At 41.0% G+C, this 25,289-nt stretch overlaps 1 protein-coding gene across 2 annotated transcripts in view; it reads left to right on the forward strand.

Moving 5' to 3' along the window:
- Positions 1-25,289, forward strand: part of RPS6KA2 (ribosomal protein S6 kinase A2) — a 537,755-nt gene that overhangs the window by 302,947 nt on the left and 209,519 nt on the right. For both annotated transcript variants that reach the window (XM_019549973.1, XM_019549974.1), the window contains one exon: positions 19,530-19,646. In XM_019549973.1, coding sequence (XP_019405518.1) covers positions 19,530-19,646 — 117 coding nt within the window. The remainder of the gene's footprint in view (positions 1-19,529; positions 19,647-25,289) is intronic.

Genomic DNA, 25,289 nt, shown 5'->3' on the forward strand with positions numbered 1-25,289 from the left:
ATACCTTAGTACAAAGAGCCTTTGGTAGTTTTCCCTTCAGTTTTCAACCCCCCCCTTCCCTCTCTCATTAAGGAGACAAGGAGGGCTGGCAGCCGTGCTTATTTAGAGGACAACACTATTGATGGGAGCTAACAGCTATTGATAATGCATTTTTAATAATATTTCTAACAAGGACACTGAAGCAGGGGGATTCGGGGTTTGTTTCTGTAAATATTCCCAACAAGAATAAATTGTTATGGCTTATTTTGTAGTGGTAGAAATAATGGGTGGCATTTCTTTGCAAAGTTTTTCAGGCCCTGGACTGAAGCAGGGTATTGAGATTCCATGTTTATCTTCAGTGCTTCCTTTTGTAGGTCTCAAATAATGCCACGTATCTGGTTCAACAGCACTGTGCAAAACTTGATGCAGTTTTTCAGCAAGAGACCATGGTCCTGACCCTGCAAACCTTTAGCCTGAGTAGGGGTTACATGAAAAGCTGTAGAGACTGTTCTATGTTGGTAAGGCTTGCAGAAGCAGGCCCTAGCTGCCTCTGCTGTGTGATCATATAGTATCCTGGATAATCCTGAGTGGATTCCTCGTTCCAAGTCTTGCACATAATGAACCAGCACTTCATTATGTATGTTGAGCCTGATTCAAAGTCAGGAGCAGCCTGTGGGTTTGTCTGTCCCAGGCCCACAGTGGGCCTCCTGGAAAATGGTGCTGAGCCTGCCCCATCTACAAGTCTGTTGACTTGTCTTTGAGCTGGCAATTAGCCTGCTCCTCATATGTCCCCAGAGCTAGCAGCATAACTTGGGGAGCGGGGGGGTAGAGGGGGGCAAGAAAAACACCCTTTTCCGCAGCCAAGGAGGAGAGGTGTTGGAAATTCCCACACCGGCAGCATCTGCACCCTGGTAGCAGACCCATGCTTTGGATTGCCAAACAGTCCCTGACTGCTGCTGCGTCCACTGTTTTAAGACCAACAGCTGGGGTGAGCAGTGTATGTGGTGGTGGTGGCAGCAGCTGCTCAGCTGGAGATTGCATAGGAGTTCCTGGTGTAGGTAAGACTTCTGCACCCATCTCCCACCCCCTGCTCTTGGAATCACACTCTACCACAGGCCACAGGGTTTCCCCTGGGTGCTAACTCTACTTGTTATGCTACTGCCTACTCTCAGGCCAGCCAGAGACCATGGACTCAAGAGTGGGGGCTGGGGATGAGCCAGAGCAACCTCTGGCTCTGGAGCACATCAGTGCACTTGGGTTGGTGGGACATGCCCAATCCTGCCCTCTAAGTCTTGCTCATACAGACTCAGTATAGATCAGCCTTGTTAGTCTTTCCATAAGCTCTGAATCAGGCCCTTAGTTTACTCCTTGAAAATGTAGCAGAAACATGCTGAGAAACTCTTTGTATTTACAAAAGAGACAACAGCACCAGCTGATTAAAAGGGGAATAATTTGTTGCCCCACTTATCCCATTTTGTTGATTAGCTGCAACAGACGGTGATGCCCAATTCACTTTTTAAATTAGTCGATTTGGCACATATTTGACAGTTCCTCCTCTTGTACCATCAGCAACAAATTCTAACAAACTGGCAGGCTGCCATGATGAGCAAGAGTTGTTTTCCCTCATTGAACATCTTGTGTTAGCCATCTGTAATGGCCTTTCATATCCCTTTTGGAGTGCCTGATACTTCAAACTCCTATTCACAAAAGCAGCTCTCTTTCCACATGCGACTCCACGTTGATAGCCATGGGACTACAAGCAAGAATAAAACCCACTTCTATGAATATGTTTTTTTAGTGAGAGGTAGTTCACCATGTTGGTCTGAAGTTGTGAAGAAGGCAGGGTAGATATGCACCTTTTAGAGTAACTTATTAAAATGCATATAGAACATAAATTTTCATGAACTTGAGCTCACTTCATCAGATGCTGTGAAAGAACAAGCACAGAGAAGTGTATAAAGTGGAGTGAGGGATTTGAATGCAACAGGTAGGAAGGGAGAAAATAGGAAGGGGAAAGGGGAGATGAGAGACGGGGCAGTGCTGGGATAGGCATAAAAGTAAAGGACCTGTAGGAAGAAAGAGGTCACAAAAGGTAATCCAAGTGATGGGATAACAATCCATAGTCCCTGTTTAAACCATGCTTTAAACCACACAGTCTAGTTTGTGGATGATTTTTTGCTTGCTTTGCCTTGGAAGCTCCATTGCTGACCTCCAGGTTTGCTGTTCACAGGCAGCAAACTTTCAGAAAATGAGAATTGAATGGGAAATTGTAGAATAAAAAAATCCCTTCCCTCCACCCCCTTCTCAAATCACTTGCTGCACTTTTTATACGCTGCTCTGCACTTGTTCTTTCACAGCATCTGATGAAGTGAGCTCAAGGAGTAATCTGAGTTTGCAGGCATAAATTAAGATAAAGATTGAGGCTTAGTTTGAACCACGGCGATTTGAACCACCAATTTTAGTAATTGCCCTGCTGGATTGCTTAGTCACTACCAGAGATGATGGTCTATGCCACTTCGGGTTTAGAGGTGCTGACCCTGCGTAAGGTTTACTTCAGTATCCACACTGATTATAGATCCTTTTGCTTTGCTCAAGATTTCACAGCCAGTATGCTAACCATGGGAAAATGTTGTTTTTCATTTGCCCCGGCCAGGAGACTGATCACTTATTGCAGGTGTGGAACTTACTACTATGGTCCACTCCTTCTCACCTTGAGATTGATCTGCTTGGGTGGGTTATAAGGGTATGCTATAGTTTGGGTCTATCTGAACACTTGCAGTTGTGTAATAGGTGGCAGCTTATTTATTTACTATTCCTTCTTTTTTGCTGCATATATTACCTGAGTTGTGACTTGTACTGGCTGCTTGTTAGTTTTCAAAGCAAAGTTTAATGTTCTGGTTTTAATCTGTAAAACCCTGAACTACTTGGGACCCATCTGCTCTTACTGACATCTTTCCTAATGCCACATTGCCACCATTGGAATCAGCTGAGGCCATTAAGCTGAATGATTTCTTCCTGTTGTCACCTGTATCTAAATCTATAAAATTTATCTATGGATATATTTATAAAATATATGTATTCTTTTTTCTAGTGCTTCTTTTAAAAAAGGCTTTGCTTATTAGTCACTTGTCAGAAATCATAATTTTGTGCATATCCATTAGTTTTTATAATATGCAGCATAAATCATCTGGATGTATTTATGACGTATATGGAGGGGTGGATTTATTTTTATACATTTAAATGTAATTAAAATGCCTTTCACTTTGATTTTTAAAGTCTTTGTTTAAATTTCTGTGTCCTTAAAAACCTCATTGCAGCTTGTTGACACAAGTAGAAGTTGTTTTAATGTTTTAACACTCCCTCTACCTTCAAAAAAAAAATTAGGTTATTTGCTACTCGCTATAGAAGGATAAACAGTTTTTGCACCTGGAGACACCCATGTTTTCAGCTTAGAGTCATTTTAGATGAGTCTGGCAACACTGCTTAATAATGTGTGGCTGTAACCAGTATATAACTTCTCTGGCTTCAACAGAGTTTTATGCGGGCAAAGGTTTGATGGCATCTGATGCAAAAAATGTATATGTTGGAACCTGGAAAAGATCTTTAAAGTATCTGATTTATCTCTAATTTTAGGGAAAGGAGATGCCATCTTTTTCACATTTGATCAAAGACCGAAGTTTTGAAAAACTTTTTTGCCCCCAAATGACCTATTTAAGAAAAATATGAGCAACTGAAACAAGAAGCCTGAGTCTCATGCTGAAGCACTGCATGTCCCTTCTGCAATCAGAGAAGGAGCTTTCATGTAGATGTAAATAATAAGAGTGTAGCATTTAACAAATTATTAGTCATTTCTCCACTATTTAAAACTGAAATGTTTCATTAAAGTTTTAATCTCATCCAGTTTAGTTGAAATATTACTGTTTTACCCACCACTGCTTCTTCTAGAAGCATGCCATTGCTTAGTGTTTATGATAACAGGAAGGACTTTATTGGGAAAATAAAGAAGCACTGGACTTCTACCCTTGATTAGCCAGAAGGCTGAGACATTTGATTGAATGTTTGTCTGAAATCATGTTTTAGTGTGTGTTCAGCCTTGCTCGGTAGTTCTCCCTCATTGTCTTTACATGATCTTTTCTCTTAGCTATATTTTTTAATTTTAGCTTCTAGTTGTTGACCCTGATTTAAATGCTTTCATTAACATATCATCCAATGTGCTTTATGCCACTGTTTAGTATAATTTAATTCATATAGTAACAGGCAGTAAAGATTAAACTAGTTATTTGTCGAAGATTATATACTTGAGCTGAGACTCAGTTCAATGAGTTGCAAGCCATGGCAGGTACACTTACTTAGTGGACGTTTAGCAAGAGTTGGCTGATGAGTTAAAAATATGTCTTCAAGTTTAAGGGACATGAACAGCCAGCACTTGGCTCTTTAGTCTTCAGAGCGGATTAATGAGTTCATATTGGTTTCCATTCTTGTGTTGCATAAGAGCAGTAAATGATTAGATTGCTACATCTGGTCCTCACAGAGAACTCTGGCCCCAGCTCTGTTGTGGTTTTGACTGACACCTGAACCAGCTGGGTCAGATAGTGGTTTTAACTGATGCTTTCATCACAAAGGATATTATTGCATTTCAGGGAGGCTTAGATTGCGATCAGAAGCAGTTTTTTGACTCAGTGCGACTCCAGTACCGTGCTTCAGTGAAGTTTAAAAAAAAAAAAAAAGGGCGGGAGGGTGGCAACATCCATGTAAATCATGTTGTTGCTTTTTACTGTTAGTTCATCTTTGTTCAACAAAGCAACTGGCATGACAGAGTGTAAATAAAATGCAGAGTAGGAAAAATACCTTGAGTCTGTGCTCATTCTTTTCTGCCTGCTTGACAAATTAACCAATTTTGAAATCCAGAATGCTTTGTGATTGATTGTACAAAGGCTAGAGGCAATCCTGTACCATCTGCTGTACTGAAGCTTACGATAAATATTTGGGGCTGGAAGACTATCCAAAGAAAAACAGCACTGTGTGCAGTTTTTTCCTTTAGAGACTCAGGGAAGATAAATGTATATTCTCTGTGTCCCATTCATATCAAAGGTGCACAGATCAGTGGTTGAAACCACCTATTAGACACTGCTCCTCTTCCTCTCTTTCATTTTCTGCCTATTCCATTGCCCACTGGTGCAGCAAGCAGGATTCTGCTGATGTTGGGCAATGTGGGTGTGCTGGTGTTGGTGGGAGATGAAATATTCAGTCCTCCCTCACAAGATGCTACATAAGGGACTGCAGAGACGCTTCAGCTATTGGGTTGTAGTAGCTACAGGGAAGCAGCTCCATGACTACCAAAAAGGAGCATTCCTTATGTATCAGTCCAGGCTGGCAGGTATAGGCAGCATGGATAATGGTTCCTGGATATGTCCATTAATACATAAGAGCAGTTAGCAATGATCAGCAGTCTGGAAAATGTGATCTGGGAGGAAAGATTGAAAGAACTGTGTTTGTTTCTTATAGGGAAGAAAAGAACAAGGGGAAGCATGATACTGGTCTTAAAATATGTTTTTAAAAAAAGCCAAAGAAGCAGGCCATTAACTGTTCTCCATATCCCCTGGTAATAAAACAAGAAGTGGTGGGTTCAAATTGCTACGGGAGAAAATTAGGCTGGACATTTGGAAAAAGAATTCACAACTGTAAGGAGGGTTAAGCGCTGGAGTAGATTATCAGAAAGGTTGTGGAATCCCTGTCGTGGGAGATTTTTTTTAAGAGCTAGCTAGACAAACTGTCAGGAATAGTGTAAGTAGGTTGGTCTTGCCTTGGGAGGGGTTTGGGTCCATTCCAGCTGTGTGGGTTTTTTTTCTGCTTCTACAAAATCTTTCTTTGCCATGGATTTTACCCTGCAGATGGATATTTGTGTTCTCAGAAGAGCTTGTGCATTTACACTATTCTCTCTAGTTTCAGTAAAACCATTTGGAGTACATATTAATGTTTTATGAAACCTTTCAGTAGTTACCATGCTGATTTGCCACGATGAGTTTTAAGTTACAGCTAAGAAAGTTTCACATGTTTGCAGGCACATTAAATATACATGGCAGGGACATGTTAATCTTGGTTTGACATTTTTCATGACTTGAAGGAGTGCAAGGAAATCTTTGTACTTGGAGCAGTACAATGAGATTGTTCTTCAGACAGAATGCTCAATAAATTAGGGTATATTACACTATAGCACTTTTATCTGATGGGGCTGTCTTCCATTAATGTCAGTGACGACCACATACCCTTGCCTTCAGCAGGATTTCCATGAGTGGAGTGGCTGCAACATGGAACCAAGTGTAAAGGCACCTCATGCCCTTTACACATTATACTTTGAGCTGCTCAAATGTTGCTTGGTGTTAGTGCTAGCTCAGTTTTGGAGCAGGGACACCTTAAGGCTGAAAACCTTTTCTGATCATCACCTACCTACACAGCTGTGACTTGCCACTAGAGGGCTGGTGAGTGGGAGCCAGGTTAGGAGCTACTACAGGGCAAGTGAGCCAGGACAGGCTTCTCTCCCTGCTCTAGGTGGGGTGAGAAGGGTTGGGGAGAGTTGAAATGGGGGTGAAAAGGAAATGGGGGTGGTGGAAGGGTGGTGAAATGAAGGAAGTCAGCCACTGAAAGATAAAATAAAAAGTGAAAAAAAAATTAAAAAGAAATAAAGAAGTAAATTAAATAAGGTCTTATGTTTTAATGAATTGGGATGTGGGATTGGGGTGTGGGATGCATCACTTGTGTTCCTGGAGTGGCTGGGAGGTGGGACTAGTGAGGGAAGGCGCTTTTGGGGGAGCTACTGCCCCTGACCTGGGAAGGAAGCCCCAGCTCATGGGGACCTGATTCAGCCCCTTGCCTTGTTCTTGCTTCAGCCCTGCCTTAGACTCTGCTCCTGGACCCACCTGTGCTCCATGGCCTAGCTAGCTGGCATGTGCCCTGCTGGCTGCTTGCAGAGGGTTGCAGCCCTGGGGGTGGGACGGTCACGCCCGGGGGAGGGGGGATTGGCTTAGTACCAGAATTGCCTCTTGGATAGTAGAGTTCAGGGGGTGGAAAGCTTGTTTACACAGAACAGGAGGGTGTGGGAGGAGACACTGCACCCTGGGATGCTGGAGGACTGCAACTTGGGTGGCTCATTTGTGTGGAGTGGCCACACATTAATGAACACGAGCTGGGTAACATGGATCTGAAATAAACCTGTCCTGGAGTGGCATAACTTTAAAACATCTAAAATGTGCTTAAAACCAGTTTCAGGTGTTAATGTATGGACAATCCAGGCATTTAAGCTTCAGGAGCGGCCTAAAATTTATGTCTAACAAGGCCCTCAGTGTAAATGCAAATCAGGTCCCCACCCTATTACAAATACACAGTAGGTAAAACTACAAACAAGCTTTATTTTAAGGCCATATTTAGCACTTCTGTGGCTAGGTTAGCACAGTTTTTGGTCTTAAAATTAGCAGGCTCACTCCAAAGACCAAATAAGATTTTGTGTGCTAAGGTTCAGTAAAATATAATTCAGTAAAAAGATTTTTTTTTTTGTGATTTCTTAGTTGGTCTAATAAAAGGTATCATCTCTGAACCAAGAGTTCTAGAGGTTTGCATTTCTTTATGATTCAGTAAATACTTTAAAACGTTTTTGAGTTATACCTTTCTTAAAATTTTCCCAGATTAGTAATTGCAACTCATTTCTAAGTACTAACAGTCTTACTTTCTCTAATCCCTCTAACCTCGTTACTTCATTGCTGTGATTACAGCTCTGAATGTGTTGGGGAGTCCAGGTATTCAGGTTGTAGGCATACTGGTCTAGAGGCAAAAGGAATCAGAACTCGTGGTAGAGGTGATATCTTTTATTAGACCAATTAGATTGTTGCAAAAATCTAGTTGGTCTAATAAAAGATATCACCTCTACCATGAGTTCCAATTCGTTTGGGCAGTCCAGGGGCTGTTTCTCTATAACAGGTGGAAGAAGAGTTGGGGAAGGAAGGACCTGTGGTTCTATCCTTCCATATTTCCACACAGCAGCCCAGAAAGTTGGCTATGTGTATGGGCAAGGATATGCCACTGTATAGAAAATGTGGTATTGCCCTCCTCCCCGGTGTGAGCAGAAAACAGGGCAAGACTTTGACTCTGCAGCTCTGCCCTTCCCTTCACTCTGGGCAGGCTATAAAATCAGTGTCTAGCCCCTGTGGTTTGGTGTTACCTGTGTTATCAGTTGTAAAACTTCCCAATTCATTCTGAAGTCTAATGAAAATGGGTTGTTCATAAATAGCAGTGGGGGATCTCAAACTGAACTAAAGTTTGCGCTTCAACATTTTGTAATTAAACCTGGAAATTTTCCACTTCTTGTGGAGAAGTAAACAACACCATCACCAGTACCTCACTAATCTGACAGTGACTATATAGCACTGCTTGAGTGCTGTCTCCACAGATGTGTAGGTGGTTGTTAAGGGTGTGAATAGGCATATATCACACTTGTCACTGGCTGCAATGCCTAATTTGTTATAAAAAGAGCCATAGTAGTTTGTGTAGTCCTTTACCAGGCTCATCAGTCCCAAGTTGCCAGGTCTCCCTCCCAACTGCATCTGCTATGTTAGTGAGTCCCTTGCATGAAATGATTTGATTACACTAGATGATTAAAAGGATTCTGCAGGCAGGGGACTGTGGACTGGACAATGTGCATAAATTCCACGACACTTGTTACACCCCTGAGCTTTGGATGTGGAAATTAAGACGCATGTGAAAGCTGAGACCCCCTTTCAGAACTAAAATGACTCTTTACTGTGCTTCTTCTATTTGATTTGTTAACAGATTCGATTACTCCCAAACCATCCCCCCCTTCCACTTGTGTGTGGGTGCATATAAAGCCATACTCTCCTCTTACCTCTGCTTTATCTCTGTTTCCTTTCCTTTCCTTGGTCTTTTACCTTCCTTCATCTCTGCTTGCATTCCTCTGCCACTTCTGCTTTCTTTCTCTACCTTTCTCCCTTTTCAGTTGCCCTAATATAAACAGTCTCTTACCTGTTGTTATATCAGTGACACTCATTGTTGTGCTTATCTCATCTGGGATTTCCTACTCACTCAAACTCAAAACTGAATTTTCTAATGCTTTCTATTACTGTGGGCAAAACTCACTGTTGTCCCTACTTCTAAGGCTCAGAGCATGGGTGTCCTCTTTGTTCACACAATCTCCATTAACACAATTCTGTCCCTATATGCAGGTGGTTGCTAAAGTCTTGTCACCTTTTTTTTTTGAGTAGTATCCCTATATCCCCCCATATGCGCTCTGTCCCTAATATATAAGTGTATCCTTTGCTCTGTTCCAAAATGCTGGTCCACCATACTTCACATTTTTTTTCTGCTTTAAATACTGAAACCATCCTCTGTGCTTCAGTGTCATCATCACCCTTAGCCTTCAGTTCCTTCTTTGGGTTTCCAAACTATAAAAAATGACATGAAACTATGTGGGTATAACTGCTTCTGTGATAGCCTTCTTCTGCACCCCCCATCCCTCTCTAATACAGTACAACTGAACTGTTACAACATAGTTTTCCATTAACTTATTCATAGTGTTGTGCAAAGCTGTAAGCATAGACCGAGCACTAGTTAATGCTTAATTGTACAATTTGGGATTGTTGCTAGATGACATGTCAGACCGTTGCTTCTCTCACTGAGGACCTCAAAGTTACCATATCATGCAAGCGAACCCTAAATAGCAAAATATTGTGTTGTTGTTTGCTCCTTTCCCCTCTTTAAACTCTCTTGAGTTGCAAATTGAGTCGAATTTCAGATTCTCTTCTGATCCCTTCATGCCTGCATTCTGCCATGAACTTTGGACCTTTCCCTGGGTTTGCAGTTTACAGATGACCTAATTCTTAAAAAAAATCAAAATCAAAATCACTATGTAGCTGTACAGTTGCATCATTACAGTATCCTTTATTTGCTGTACTAGGATGTCATGGTGAGCAGTTACCCTTTATCCCAGTCACCTGAGAAGTGCAGACAATTGTGGCAAACACTTTCCTTAAGCTGTTTATCTGCCAAATGCAGCTGGAGCTTCCATTTTATTTCACAGTCCCATGCACTAGTAAAACATTAACCAGGTGTTTATTCCAGGCCTCAAAGTAGCAGAATACTGGAATACTCCACGAACTGGAGCCTTTTGATAGTATTAGCGTTTCCTAAATGATTAGCGCCCTGAATGTATTGCATCTTTGCCTACGCTCCTAACACCAGGATAGCTGAGTGCCCTCCTAATCCTTTTAATGTATTTATCCTCACAACACACTTGTGAGGTAGGAACGTTTTGTTAGTTTTACAGGTGGAAGACTAAGGCCCAAAAAACCTGGTTTGCCCAAAGTTAGGCAGAAAGTCTGTGTGGGAGCAGAGACTTGAATCAACCTGGCAGAAAACATAAAATCTGATGCTGCTCCAGTGTGTATAGCACACACGAGTCAGGGTAAATTTCCAACAGTAGCATAACTAGGAGTGGGTGAGTGGGACACATCCTAGGTGCCAGTAGAGTGACCGCTTGGAAGCTTGCACAGTGGTGGCAGCCAGGATGCAGGGTGTGCTCGGTATTCTTCCCCTTGACAACATATTTGCCCAGGACACTGGAAGTGCTAGTAGTGCCTCTGGTTTCCAAGGTCCGATCCCTTTAAAATGTTGGAACTCTACCAAAGAAGACAGACAGATATGACGTGGGTGAGCAAGCTGTGGTCACAGCAGAGGGCGGTGTTCCTGGAAGATTCTTTAGCAGAGAAGATGCGTTTACAGAAGACCAAAAAAAGTTGTTTAAAAAACTGCTGCATTTTATTAAAACAACCCCTTGTTCTGGGAACTGTGACACATGCACTTTAGGTGGTGTTGACAGACAGGGTCAGCTGGGAAAAGAACAAGCTTTGAATGGGTCGGTAGGAAGTTACTTATTTAGCTCTTCAAAGTTTTCATTGTGGTGGGGGGGAGTCTTCATATTGGTCTGGGGTTGATTTTTTTTTCCCCCCCAACCCCCATCCCCCCATCCATTTTCCTATTGTTATCATTTAGTGTGCTCAGACTGGAGGAGGACAGCTGAGAGACGTTCCTTTCCCGTGAAGTCGTGGGATGAGGAAAAATGGCATATGTTTGTTGAAAATAATTCCTGTGCCTGCTTTCTGAACCAGCAGGGGCTTGTACCTGCTGTGTTGTAGTTGTTGAGTATATGCAGTGGCATTTTATAAAAACCATCATATAATGGTCTCTGCCTTTTGCTTGTACAAAATCATTGTGTTGGAGAGAGAAAAAGAGAAGGCACTCCATAACGACAAAGGCTATTACTAGCCAAGTGCATGCTGTATGCACAGATCAGGGAACTGTCTAAATCTGAGTGTTTTACTGACTCCTCAGTAAGAACCAACAGCTGTGGAGTGAACTGCAGATGTGTTTGCAAGAAGCGTCAATTCCTGCTCTGACCAGAGCTGCCCTTGCTTATCCCACACTCTCTGCCTCTGACCTTGGAGCAGTTGAAGCTTTAAAAGAAGTAGAGGTATAAAACTCAAGCTCTGGCATTCCAGCCTCTTCTGTGTAAAATCAGAACCTAAAAAAACAGCATTTTTTTAAACTACAGCATCACTTCTGAAGGCTTTAGTCAACTTTTGTAGATGTCATGATACTGTGTTGATGGAATATCACTACTAGGAGCACTATGAAATGCATTTCTAAAGTGTAACATTTATTTCTTCTAGAATGAAAGGCAAGGATTCTTTTGTAATAACTTTATTGGACCAAATATATAGCTGGGAGAGGTGTTCGACAATGTTATGTTTCTTGTACAGACTCACGGTGTAGTCTGGCTCCCTTACTCTTCCTGGTGTAGATTTTCCATTGTAAACAGTGAATTTCAGTATCTTTTGTGTTATAGTAGGGTTGGACTATTGTTGTAGCTGTGAATGCAGTCTCAGTTGCCTGGCATTCTTAGGTCACCATATAGCTTTTCAGGTCACATGCTCACCTTCAAAAACACGACTTATCGGAGTATATTGGGAATTAATACCACAAGTTGCCTCAAGTCCTTTCAAAGATGCAAACCAGTAACACTTAGATGAATGCTCCTGTTCTTCCTTGTTGTATCACAGAGTGGCATTATTGAGTTCTTATCCTTTAAGAGCGTGACTCACTTCAAGACTGTTTTTTCTTAAAAAATTCTCAAATGTGTTTGAATATTCGTGGATTGCCACTGTATGAATAAGACTAGCTAACTGTACTTTCTTGGGAGGCCAAATGGTTGCACATTTGTTCTGTTCTTTTAACTCTTTGCTTCAGTATTATTTTTTACAATCAAAAAATAGGTCAAACTCAAACTTGAGTTGGTTCCCTAACCCTGGACCTCCTCAAGTCAATCCAGCAGAATGCAGCTGTGTTTTGGTTCTTGTGGTTTCTCTTGAAGCCCTGCTTTGGCTTGAAGGTTTGATTTTTAATTGGGTTCACCTGAATCCTGGTTATTAAAAAGAAAAAAAAAATTTAAAAGTATAGAATATTCTACTTGGCTTTTCACTGAATCACGTGAAACTCTATATTTCACATAGCTTAAAGAAAACCTTAGAATCATCCAAGTTGAAAATCATTACATAAACTTAGGCTGAGTTCCCAGCTAATAATAAAAAACCCAGCAAGTCAAGTTCTTATTATTGGAGGTCTGAGTGTATGCTTCTGTGTTTATTAAATGATGAAGTTGTTGCCTAATTTTAAGTACACATTGTAGCTTGTGTCAAGAAACATGAAGAAGCTTTAAAACTAGAAAGGGCCATTTATAAACATTTAGTCTGACCTCCTACATACTAATAGGAGGTGAAAATAACCAGTTCCTGAAATAAGTCTAAATAGAAATGGGATAAGAAGGAAACAGGTATGGAGTAAAGTAAGTCTGGGGTAGCGGGGAAGGGAGTGTCAGGTATTTTCCCTTTGGGAAGAGTCCTATAGAACTTGGGTTCTATAGGGCTGACTCAATAGGGCTTTACAGAAACAGAATTAAAGAGAGACATGTTAGTGTTCTCCAATTAATGTTTGGTAAGGATTATTGACCCACCTGATGGGCTTCTACACAAAGGGTACAGTTTTCTGTTAATGTCTGTAGGATGATTTTGAAAAATCCCATTTCAAGATTATCTCTTCCTACTAAAATACTATAAGGTATTTTCTGTACCAAAATTCTGTACAAGTTCCTGAAGTATTGTCAGCCTCCTTATACTACTTATGCATTAACAGGCCAACTTGAGATTTGGCACAATTTCCATGGCTTCCTTGCAAGCTGTATATACTTAGATAAGAGTACAATCTGTCCACTGTTGATGCAACAAATATTTAAACTGATGTTTATGGTCTTGATGCCCAGTTTACATCAGTTCACAATAGGGTAAAAGACAGGCCTGTTTTATAAACCATTCATCACTGGTGTTTTCTTTTAGAAATTCTCACTTCAGCTGTTAGAGTTTGACTTGGGTTTGCTAGCAGAAGTGTTTCATTTATTCCATGAATACCTGTCCTCAGAGAACTGAATTGAGGCCAGTAATTTGTTTTAGGTACTAGGTGGCACTTGAATTGTCTTTGATTTGACACTAAAATTGTTCCCTAGTAACCCAAGCCAAATTGGAACCCGTAAAATCAAGGTCAAAAGCTTCACTTACTGATATCAGTAACTTGTCTCATCTACTGTGCACATCAGAAAGTTTGTTTTTAGAGAGGATTTCAACTAAATAAGTTTGTTCATACATTAAATAACAGTGTTGCTACAGCATATTGCTTTGTCTGTGATACTTGGAAGTGATTGGTCATGATTTGACATGTGATTTGAAATTGATGGATTCTGTATCTTAAATCAGGGATTTGGGTCACCTCCTCACCTGAAGGATGAGGTCACTGAAAGTAGAAAACTGAGGTGAGCTTCAAAGTTTTTCAGGAAGTAACTTCTCCAAGCTGCTGGCTAGAGGCTGTGGTGCAGGCAGGGCATAAGACTGCTTATTTGAAGAGCGAAGAATCACTGCAGATATATAGACAATTTTTACAGGTACTCCATGTGCCTCTTCCCCCAACACACAGCAATGCAAGGAGGAGTTATGTTGCAATTGGATGTGTTCCCTATGGTTGCTCACAGGCAGCCATGGAGTTGTTCTTTCTCTAAGGTTTGTGTGTAAAATAAATAAGTAAATAAATAAAAATCTGGGGACGAAACTGAGAATGCTGCTATGGAGAGGAGCTAGTTCCTACCTTTGCATTTTCCTGAGCTCCAAAGCAGGAGCATCTGCATTATCCACCTGTGCACAGGGCAAAGAAAATATGTTCTCATATTTCACAAAGGATGGTACACTTGCAGAAAAGTAGTTTCATTTTCATTCAAATCCTTCAGGGTGCACTGGGAATCCAAAAGTCCTACTGATTTTAGTAGGATTTTCAGGGTATGCAGTAGTGTAATGCCAAGCCTTAAATCATCGGCTTCCCTTTCCTACACTAGGCAGACAGGCACTCCGCTCTTTCAGATTTCATAGGCATTGGGGCTGGAAGGGACCTAGCAAGATCATCTTCTGTCATCAAGGATTCAGGCTCATCTCCCTGTGTGCACATTTGCGTGCGTGTGGTTATATCACATGATTTCTGCAGGCCGCTGATAACATCCATTTTACTTATGTCACTATTTGGATCCTCTGTTTTGTGCAAACTTAAATATTTACTGAAGTTTATAGAAGATTTAACTCAGTTGAAGTCAGGCGCATCCTTTTGTGTCAGCAGGGGGCAGAAGGACAGGCCACTATATCCACAGCTGTTGGCAGATGGAACTGTGTAACTTTTTAATTTCGGTTCATCCAGTGAATCAAAACCCACATTGAAAATTCTGCCTGTGAGATTTCATCAGCAAGAAATCCTGTGTGCTGAGATCCCCTCCTCATTATGTGTGCCAATAATGGTACACCACAGCTGGATCCATTGTCTGCTGAAGGTAATGGAAAGATGTAAGGTACAACCCTACCTTATGCCTGATTTCAGACTAACACTCTCTATGCTAATGGCAAGGTTCCCTTTGACTTCAGTTGGTGTTGGTCTAGGCCATCAGATCTTCCTCCAAGACTTGCTTTGCCATCCCCTCAAATTTATATTGTTGCAGATCTGGGTTTAGGAGGGTAGAGAAATTACACCTTTCCTCTGCTGCTAGTTAATTTTTAACTAATAACTAGTCCCATATTTGTGATACAGTTAAGAATCTTTTCTTTATTCTGCATTGATTTTGGGGGGTTATCAATCCAGAAATTTGTCTCAAAAGTTCTGTAGCTTGTACATACTGGCTGCATCTACACGAGATGTTGACTGTAGTTGTTACTAGTGTTACCGCACAGTACTGTCCCTGCATAGTTTCTTGGTGACGCTGACTGTGCAGTAGCTTGTTACTACTGTGCAATAGCATCACATGGGTGCAGTAGCATCACACTTCATGCCATGTGATGCTACTGCACAGCAATAATGAGCTACTGAACAGTCAGTGTCTTGTATAGACATGACCAGTGAGTGAAAGTCACCTTGACTGTAATGAGCAACCTCTGACACAGAGTTATATAATTGATTAAATATCATTTGCTTTCTTCACCTTGGCCACAGTGCTGCCAGTTCTGATAGTATTGAGTGATACCTGGTTATACAAATAATACAAATGCTTTCAGTGGGAGTGCTCCCAAAGTAAGGTGCAGTGTGAGCATCACATGCAGCTGTGAATTAAGCTAAACTGCACTGGTTAAAAAGAGAGAGAGAACACCCGTGAGGTAAGTTGTAAGGTATAGCTCACTGTGTTAAAGCCTAGGGGAATCTGGTTCTCGCCCATCCACTAATCCAATTCAGAGTTTGGCCCTGATTAATTGTATCAGAGAAATGAAGTGCTCTAGCAAGTACTACGTATTGTGCTCTGTTAAGAAAGAGTGAATTCGGAAGACATGATGGGGTAAAAATCAAATCAATAAATAGTTTATATAAACACCCATCCACACATGCGCATACAGAGGCTCTTTTAATAACTATTGTTCAAATGTTGATGACATTTACAGTGAGACAGTTAGCTGTGTTAGTCTGAAGTCAGTCAGAAGGTAGGGTAGATACACACCTTTATAGACTAGCTAAATAAAATACATACAGAAAGCACTACCTTTTGTGAGCCCAAGTTTACTTCATCAGATGCTGTGAAAGGCTGTGCAGAAAGCAGAGTTTAAGGAGAGAGAAATTAGAATATAAAAGACAAGGGAAAGAGAGAGAGAGAGATAGGGGAGGAGGGCAATGCTAAGAGAAAAGCAAATGAGCAGTAAACCCAGAAAAACCAAGCGGGTCACAAAAGATAATTCAGGTAATGAATAAGAATCCATAGTCCCTGTTTAAACCATACTAACACAGTCCAGTTTGTGGATGATATCTCATTCCAATTTCCTGTTCAAACTGATCTTAAATTTGTTTTTGCCTGAGAACAGCAATCCTGAGGTCAGTGATATAGTGTCCAAGGAGATTAAAGTGTTCTGCCCCAGGCTTCTGTGTCTTTCTGCAGATGACGTCAGATCAGTGTTTATTCATTCTTATACATAGGTCACCCTGAAGCTCCTGCATTGTAAAAATACATATAATGCACTGTTCAGTTAAAGAATTAACGTTACACCATTAAACTTTTTTTTTTCCCGAATAACTTGTCTTCAAAAGACTCCTGGTTCATTGTGTAGTGAAATGATAAGCTGTATTCCCAGCCAACTACTTGCAAGATTACATTTTCCTATCTGAACATGAATTATTTTATAGAGGAAAAGAACTTTTAGCTTCCTTTTAGTAATGCATTCTATTGTAATTAGAACTAGTTTATAGTTCTATGATGTTTTCCTTTTAAGGTGGGTTTGAATACTCGTTGGAGCTCAACTGAATTTTTTATAGTGTTATTTTTAGCCTTCATTTCAGCTTCCATTCTTCACATCCATGAACAAAGTTCCAGGTTGCTAATGCCATGTGTAGTCTGCTTATCTAAAGATATGATTCTTGGATTGTCCATGGCCTCTCTCTTTGAATCACCAGGGAATTGCTATAATCTCACCAGTACATAGGAACTTCACTGCCAAAGCAAATGTTTTTGAGCCTCCATTTTGTATGGGGTTGAATACCTCCTCTTCCTATTCCCCCAGCTGTCATTGTATTCAGCTGATCTTGGGGAAGCTGGCACCTCCCAGGGACTGGCCCTATAGTAATATGAAATTGTGGCTTAATGCTTTGCTGCCTCAGTTAATTTTCCACTTCCAGTTTTTTCTTCCTTATACACCTGTATTTCAGTATCAGCAATGTAATATGCTGGAGCTTGAAGTCTCCAAGTGATTCTGGAAATGTTCACAGGCTCAAATAGTCTTTTCAAGTTTGCACTTGATTTTAGTGACAAAAAGATGCATCAAAATGTTAATCAGATGCCAACAACCATTTTTGGGCAACTGACCAGCAGTATAGACATAGTGTTGACTTGCCATTATTGGCATAGCTAGTGACCCTTGTGTTCTTCCATTCTTTCTGCTCCATTTTAGTAAGGAGGCCAATTATAGAAATAGCCAAGAACATTCTGCTTGCTTATAAGAACACAGCAGGCAGATATGAGAGGTAACTTGATGTACCTTTGAGCAATTTGAAATTAAGCCAAAGTAAAGCAGAATAATCTTCCATAGGAAGTGGTCTAAACCTTATTGTTTGAGGCATTTAGAACTAGCCTAGACAAGTCAAATAAGCTAATAGAGGTTGGGAGGGGGGGCATTATTCATCTCTAAAATCTGTGATCCTCGGATTAAAAGGGTAGATCTAATTTTTTGTGTAGAATTTCCTCTTAAACAATCTCTTTTCTCTGATGTTAATTAAATTGTTTTGTGATTAAAATCCTGGCTTATTAAAAAGTTATGAATTAATTATGCACTGTTATTCCCAGAGAATAATAGATTTTGCTAATATTCTTTCAGCCAACAAAATTAGCACCATTTTAAGGATTCAGTCCCTGGAACTAAGAATTCAAGGTAAAATAGTAGTATAACAGAAAATAAGCATAAGGTTGTAGGTATGTGATGCTTCAGTTCTCTATGGAATCATTTTCAGTCTGTCCATTTATAGTTTTAATCTGCTAACAAAGCTTGAATGAATAGGGAACACTGAAGTTGAAATTCTGGTCCCAAAAAGTCAATTAGAGTTTTGCTTTGGGCTTCAAGGAAAGAAGATTTCATCCAGGGTGTTTTGCAGGCAGAAGGAATGTTTAGTGAAGAGAGGAGTCAGAAAGATGTCAGTTTGATGTGAATTAAAGTAGGATTGGTTTTGTATGTACAAAGTTTTGTCTGTGGAATGATTTGCAGAATCAAAACATGAGTACATTTGGATCCATCTCCCATTTCATCTAGATTTGGACAGAGGATTTTGGTTTTAGATAATTTCTATATGATACACATCTTAGCAAAAATATGGGATTATTTGGGTTTATTAAGTCAAACTTTTTTTAGTTCAGATCCAATACACAGTTGATCCAAACACCAAAGTTTAGGTACTCACAAATGTTTCTGTTTAGCCTCTCTATTCTTCCTTAATATAGCTGTGTGTTTTGCTGAATTACATTTTAGTTTGTTTTATTAATTCTATACTGTGGGAACATACAAACATGGGGCAAAAAAAGAACAACAGGTTTGTCGCATGCAGAGATGAGACAGGCAATCCATCTGCATTGATTTGGACTATGAGCAAATGCTATGAAATACACTGTCATATGTGAGGATCAAAAATGATTGGTTTGTAGGAAGTCTTGCATCTAATAAAGTATCTAATAAAGAGCACTGTCATAATTTTTTTTTAAAAAAACACATGCAGACGGTGAGTTTGAGATGCTTCTGAGGCTCATACTGGCTAAAATGAGTTTTATGCAAATCAGATTTGAGTTAGGTAAAACTACACAATACAGAGTATCATAGTAGTAATCACAGCAAATTTAGAGCCCCATCTTGGCCACCTCTTGCATTATGTGGAATGCCCTCATTCTACCAAGGTCACAGATTCGATCCCCAGTTGAACTAGATGATCTCTTGAGATCCATTCCAGCTTTATTTCTCTATGATAATTTGACTTAAGAGGAACTCACTGAATACCTTGGCACATGAGAGTCTTTGTGAGATTCCAATAAATCCAGGCAGGCAGTTATTTCATAAACACATTTTGTTTTGTGCTGCTGCTAATTTACTTAGAGAAAGCATTCACCTATCATTAAGTGTGGAAGCTTGTACTTCAAAACAGGGCTGTCCAGCTAGCAGCCCGCAGGCCACATGTGGCCCACAAACAGATAACATTTGACCCAACAGCAACTGCCTTTCTCACTCGGTTGATGATAATAGAAATCCTAACACATAGTTTGTATTAGAAAAGGCATCCTTCTTACTATCTGAAGTTTCTGACAATTGGTAGCTTAATGTGATAGATTTTAAATAAGCATTGTGTTCTTTTCACTTGTCATAATAGCTTTAATGTTTTATTTGTCCTTTCTTTTACAGGAAGAAGGGATAGTGAAAGAAATAGACATCAGTCATCATGTAAAGGAAGGTTTTGAAAAAGCGGATCCGTCACAGTTTGAGTTGCTGAAAGTATTGGGACAAGGTTCTTATGGAAAGGTAAGTGTACTGTATGTTGTCATTTGAAACAGCAAAAGATAGTTAACCAAGTTAGTCTGAAGGTAGGCAGAAGGCAGTGCAGGGTGGCCACCTTACAGACCACTCAAGCATTGGCAAAATATATCATCATGGCCCTAACTGTGATTTGAACTGCATTAGTGCCACCCAATCGAAATAAATTAAGCTGCAAAGACAGAAGAACAGAGTGAACCCTTTCCTTTAAAAAAAACACTCTTTGCTTTTTCCTGAAATCCATAAATGAGATGAGTTGGGTAATATGGACCTGGGCCTGATCATACACTCAACTTGAGTGTTGGGGCTGATCCAGAGCAGATGCAGTAGCATGGTCCCAACTGCTTTCAGACCTTGCTGTGGGAGCTACAGCCAGGGACTTAAAGTCCCAAAGCACATAAGAATCCTTCCCCTCTTAGCAACCCCTCCCTACCCCAACATACTTAGTGACACCTGCCCTTCCCTCCCATTCCTTCTCTCCCCACTTGCCACTGATGTGGGGGTGTGGGTAACCTTCAGACTCCTAACCTTCTCTAGGAGGGCTATGCCAAAAGCCTGAGACCAGCAGCAATAGCAGGCAGTGGGGGCAGATTCCACTCCTTACCCTGTCTCCCTGGGTGTTCCCTGCCAGCCTGAAAGCAGGCATAGGGAAGGAGAAACTACCCTGCTGCTGCTGTCCCTGGTCAAGCCAGGCTTCCCATGCAACTGCTAGTCTGTCCACTAGCCCCACCCCACTCTCCAAGCTCCTGTGATCTCTCGGGATGGAGGGAGTGGGGTAAGGCAGGGGAGCAAGTTCAGTCTGGGGTTTCCCCAGCCATACTCATTCCCCTCCTTTACTCCCCCACTCCCAACTTAAAGATAGTGCCAGGAGCAGAGCTGAGCTGCTTCAGCCCAGCCCTGATCCCAGCACACACTAACAGAAATTAATGAAGGTACTCCACTTTGGAGTGCCTTCACCTGAACCCTCATGCAATGAGATTTCATATTGTCATGTGATAGGGGATTAAAGCACTCTGCAGCCATGCACTTCTATTAGTACATGACTGTAAAGCACTTTCAGTAGCTGATCATGTGACAAACTGTCATGTCTGTCAGTGCTCAGAGTGACACTGGGCAAATTGCTTTCCTTCCATTTGTTATGATTTCCCCATATCTAAAGTAAGGTTACAATTTACTGTGTCACCTGAGATGAAGAGCATGATATCACTAAAGACTGTTAACTAACTAATTAATAAAACTAAGATGCTTTTGAATTATCACTTCCCTTTTTAATGTCCATCAGAACCATGTTTGTGCATACGCTTTGACTTCTGTATGGATGCCATGCATACATGATTTAAACAAAATCCAAAGAGTAAGTTTTCACCTAACTTATTTTCTTTGGTGCTTTAACCACAAGATGATTTTTGTTTGCTAGCTAGGTAGTGTTAAATTTGGATATGAGGTGAGGGGAAAAAGGAAGAGAAATTCAAAGCTTTATGTGAAGTTCTCTGGGTAAACCAACCAGATTTTTGTAGTCCAACTGAATGAGATTTCCAAACTTTTGTAGGTGTGACCATCAACTGTTGGCTTGTGTGTCTTATTTACACCACATGCAGAAATCATAGTTACTTTAAATTTCTATTTTGCTGGTTTGATTCTAAAAAATATTTCCAAGGTTTAAATGCTGGATTGGTCTGCCTTACCCAGAAAGTGACGACCCGCCCCCCCACTGAAATCTGTTGGGTCATACAGAGTTAATACAGTGGTGAACCAGGTTCTACAATTTTATTCCTGAAAGAAACTACATCCCAAAATATTTCATAAATGTTCCAAACTGATAGCTACCATTGTGGCTGCTACATCTGTCCTGGAATGAGGGAATTTGGAAACCTTATCATTCACCTCCAGACTTTTGACCCAGAAGACCTCTGAGTTTTCTGTTGTGATTACTTGCACTAAAGAAACATGAAGAAACCAGCAGCCCAGATTAGTATTGGCTGCAGCTGCATGATGTAGGGGGTTTTTTAAAGTGATTTTTGCTTTCTTTCAAGATCAGCAGTTAGAACTGCCAGTTCTCATTTCCTTTGTTCCTAATGAACTGATCTTTTGTTCCATTTGTAATTCCTATAAAAGTGAGTGTAAGCTTCTCATATATGTAAAAAAAATATCTGAGAAGCAGCTCACATGCCATCTTAGAAAAAAACTGTTCTGTTCTTATTAATAATCGTGTCAGTAGACTGTTTCTGCGTTAGCATTTCATAGATGATATACCTAGTGTCTGCCATTGCTAATGTGCTTTCCCCCATTGATGTATTTACCCAAAGAAAATCTGGTTTCTGGACATAGGGTTCATTCTGTCCAGTTTTCCATCAGAAGGGTGGTAAAGCACTGGAACAGACAACCCAGAGAAGCTGTGGAATCTCCATCCTTGGAAGCTTTTAAGACACGGGTGGACAAAGCCTTGTCTGGGATGATCTAGTTGGGGATGGTCCTGCTTTTGAGCAGGGGGTTGGACTAGATGACCTCCTGAGGTCCCTTCCAACCCCAAATTTCTATGGTTCTATGAATATCTGTTTAACTTCATAGGCCAGTAGTCTCCAGGCTGTCAAGCCATTACCCTTCATGACTATTTCCTGTAGTCTAACTCTCCTCTTAAAAGATACAAGATACTTCCTCTGAAGTCAGTGTGGGTATTCAGCACTTTTGAGAATCAGGCCATTTCTTTCAGTATCTAACTTTAGCTACCTACATTGCTTCACCTGAAGGAATTTTCACAAGTCCTTCTGCACTTGACTGTGCATTTTAAGAATAGTAAGAAGACAACATCATTTTGCTACACAATACATTTTCATTTGCTCTCTTTCCCTTTTGGTTTCATAATTATTTTGATGTCCTTTAAAACAGCACACAATGTTCCTTGACTCATCTGTTCTGGAGGGTAAGGCAGACCAACTTCAATACCCCATGTGACCGAAGAGCTGACAAGTGACTAATAACTTAAGTTGATAATTTTGCTTATTGCAGCTATAGGGGTATTACAGGCTTTACAAGATCATGTGGTGCACGGTGAGCTATTTTTTCCCATCAGTATTTCTACAGTTAGAGTTTCATATCCTTGCAAGTATACTTTGCTCTGCTCTTGAGAGTGTAGTCCATCTTAAGAAAAGTTAAACTATGATGCTGTCTGTTTTATTGGGTGTTAAAGATGTCATGACGGTTATAGCAGGTGAATATCAATGTCAAAATCTAGCGTTAGTCAAACCTGTTTTCTGACTTTTGCCTTTCTGTCTGAATAATACAGGCACTACTGCTCAGAAGAGCTGGGTGAAAAAGCACAAAAGATTCCTGTGACTAGCTGGCTTTTTAAATCACTTCCCTATGACTTTTTGTGTCATTGGGGGTGGCTGGGGGGGCTATAGCCACCCCAAAATTTGCCTTGGCACCCCTCCCCAGCCCCCCCTCCCAGCGATGTGCCTGTCTAAGTCCTGTGTCTGCCCCCCAGGCAACCACCACCCACCCCACACAGCTGAGCCCACCCTGTTCCTGCCCACAGAGGTGTGGTGCCTTAAGTGGGTATTGTTAAAAAAAATGAATAAGTATATTTGACCAGAAGTTGTATAGTGTAGCACCCCCAATTTTCTGTCTAGCCTACCTCAGCCCAAACACTGGAAAGGGCTGACGCTGCTCCTGCTCGTCTTCCTCCTTTTAGGAAGCAAACACAATTTTGAACAACTTAGCACATCTTAGCAAGAATGTGAGAGGAAAATACATTTTAAAGTTGTATCTGTGCCTATAGAAGCCAGATTTTGCACTTTTTCAAATGCAGTTATTACTCCCAGCAAGTACTCTTATGCTTATCAGGTTTGTGAGAGGTAGTGGCCGTGTTAGACTGAAGTCCAGGCAGAAGCTTTTTTAGGCAACAGCCTACTTCATCAGATTTCATGGTATGTCATAACGTAGGCTGTCACCTACAATAGCTTATGCCTTTCTGAACAAGTTAGTGTCCAAAGTTTCACTGTGCCCTACCTTCTACCTTTATTAGATTAGGAAACAGAAGCGGTATCATAATTGACTTGCACCACAGCAGAAAGGGACCTTGGGATAGCATATCGCATGAACATGAGCTGGCAGTGAGATGCTGTGGCCAGCAGGGAAAACAACATGCTGGCATGCATTAAGCGTTGCATCGCATGCATTAAGCGTTGCATCTCATGCAAAACTAAAGATGTGATGCTCCTGCTGTACTCAGCTCTCGTGAGACCGCAGCTGGAGTACTGTGTCCAGTTCTGAGCGCTGCACTTCAACAAGGATGTGAAAAACTTGAGAGTGTCCAGAGAAGAGCCACCCATATGATCAGGGACTTGCAAGACAAGCCATATGAGGAGAGGCTGAAGGACTTGAGCCTCTTCAGCCTAGAGAAGAGAAGGATGAGAGGGGATTTGGTACCAGCTTACCTCTACGTCAGGGGAGTACATCAAGAACTCAGTGAATAGCTGTTCACCAGGGCACCCCTGGGGAAGACTAGGAGCAATGGATACAAACTCCTGGAAGGCCGCTTCAGGCTCACATCCAGGGAAAATTCCTTCACAGTCAGGGTGTCTTACTGTGGAATAAACTCCCTTCAGCTGTGGTGCAGTCACCTACCCTGGAAATCTTCAAAGGGAGACTGGACAGTCACGTCTCTGGGGTCAGTTGACCCCAGTTGTCTTTTCCTGCCTAGTGCAGGGAGTCTGGACCCGATGATCTACAAGGTCCCTTCCACCCCTAACAAACTATGAAAAAACATATTTGTCTTATCCCTGCTTACTAGCATAGCCCAAGTAACAAGCAGCATATATCTCATGCACAGAAAACCAATTGGGATCCACTCATGGTTTTAAAAAATCACCAAAAATGTATAAATAATTTCAAGAGATGGTTTAAATAATGCGTTTCTCAGTGAACAAGTGAAACAGTGTGCTGTGGGTGGGAAGAGTTGATAAAGTTGCAGGATGCCTGAACCAATACAGGCTAAAATGACTGCCACAAAACTTTGTTAACCCAGTTGAGGCTTATTGTCAGTTAATACTTTGAATGCTACCTTTGTTGCTTTTTTGAATTCTGCCTTGCTCCCTATTTCTGTCCATTCTGAAATAAAAAAGAAAAACTCTTCTCTGAAGTTTTTTTGACCCCAGAACCTGTAGGTACTGGAAATTCACTGAAAAATCCTGCTCATCTTACATTTCCCACTTCATTTGATGGAACAAAGCATCGTGATGTATTGTGAGGCTCACATTGACTTTCATTCTCATCCTGCCTGAGATTTAGCTTTGACACTGGATGATGGTAGAAAGAATTGCTGCACATAGCAAAACAGAAAGCGTTCACTATTTTAACTTTAAAAATGTTTTGCTTTCTTTGTAAATTTGCAGTGGCAGAAGGTACAGTAATATGAACCTGTCTCAGATATGTGGTAAGGCAAACTGCCCATATGCTAGTAATCAACTGATCTGTCCAATTTTGGGTTTTTTTCTGTTTACACAGACTGTATGAACAGACTTTGATCTGTAGTGTTTTGTAGCCACTGTAATAAGATGTAATTTTGCAATGAGTACCTATGGGCTGTTAAGTGAACTGTTCATTTCAGCTGTGTCTCAGACAACTACACAT

This window comes from Crocodylus porosus, unplaced genomic scaffold (assembly GCF_001723895.1).
Source record: "Crocodylus porosus isolate Cpor-Errol unplaced genomic scaffold, CroPor_comp1, whole genome shotgun sequence".
NCBI lineage: Eukaryota > Metazoa > Chordata > Crocodylia > Crocodylidae > Crocodylus > Crocodylus porosus.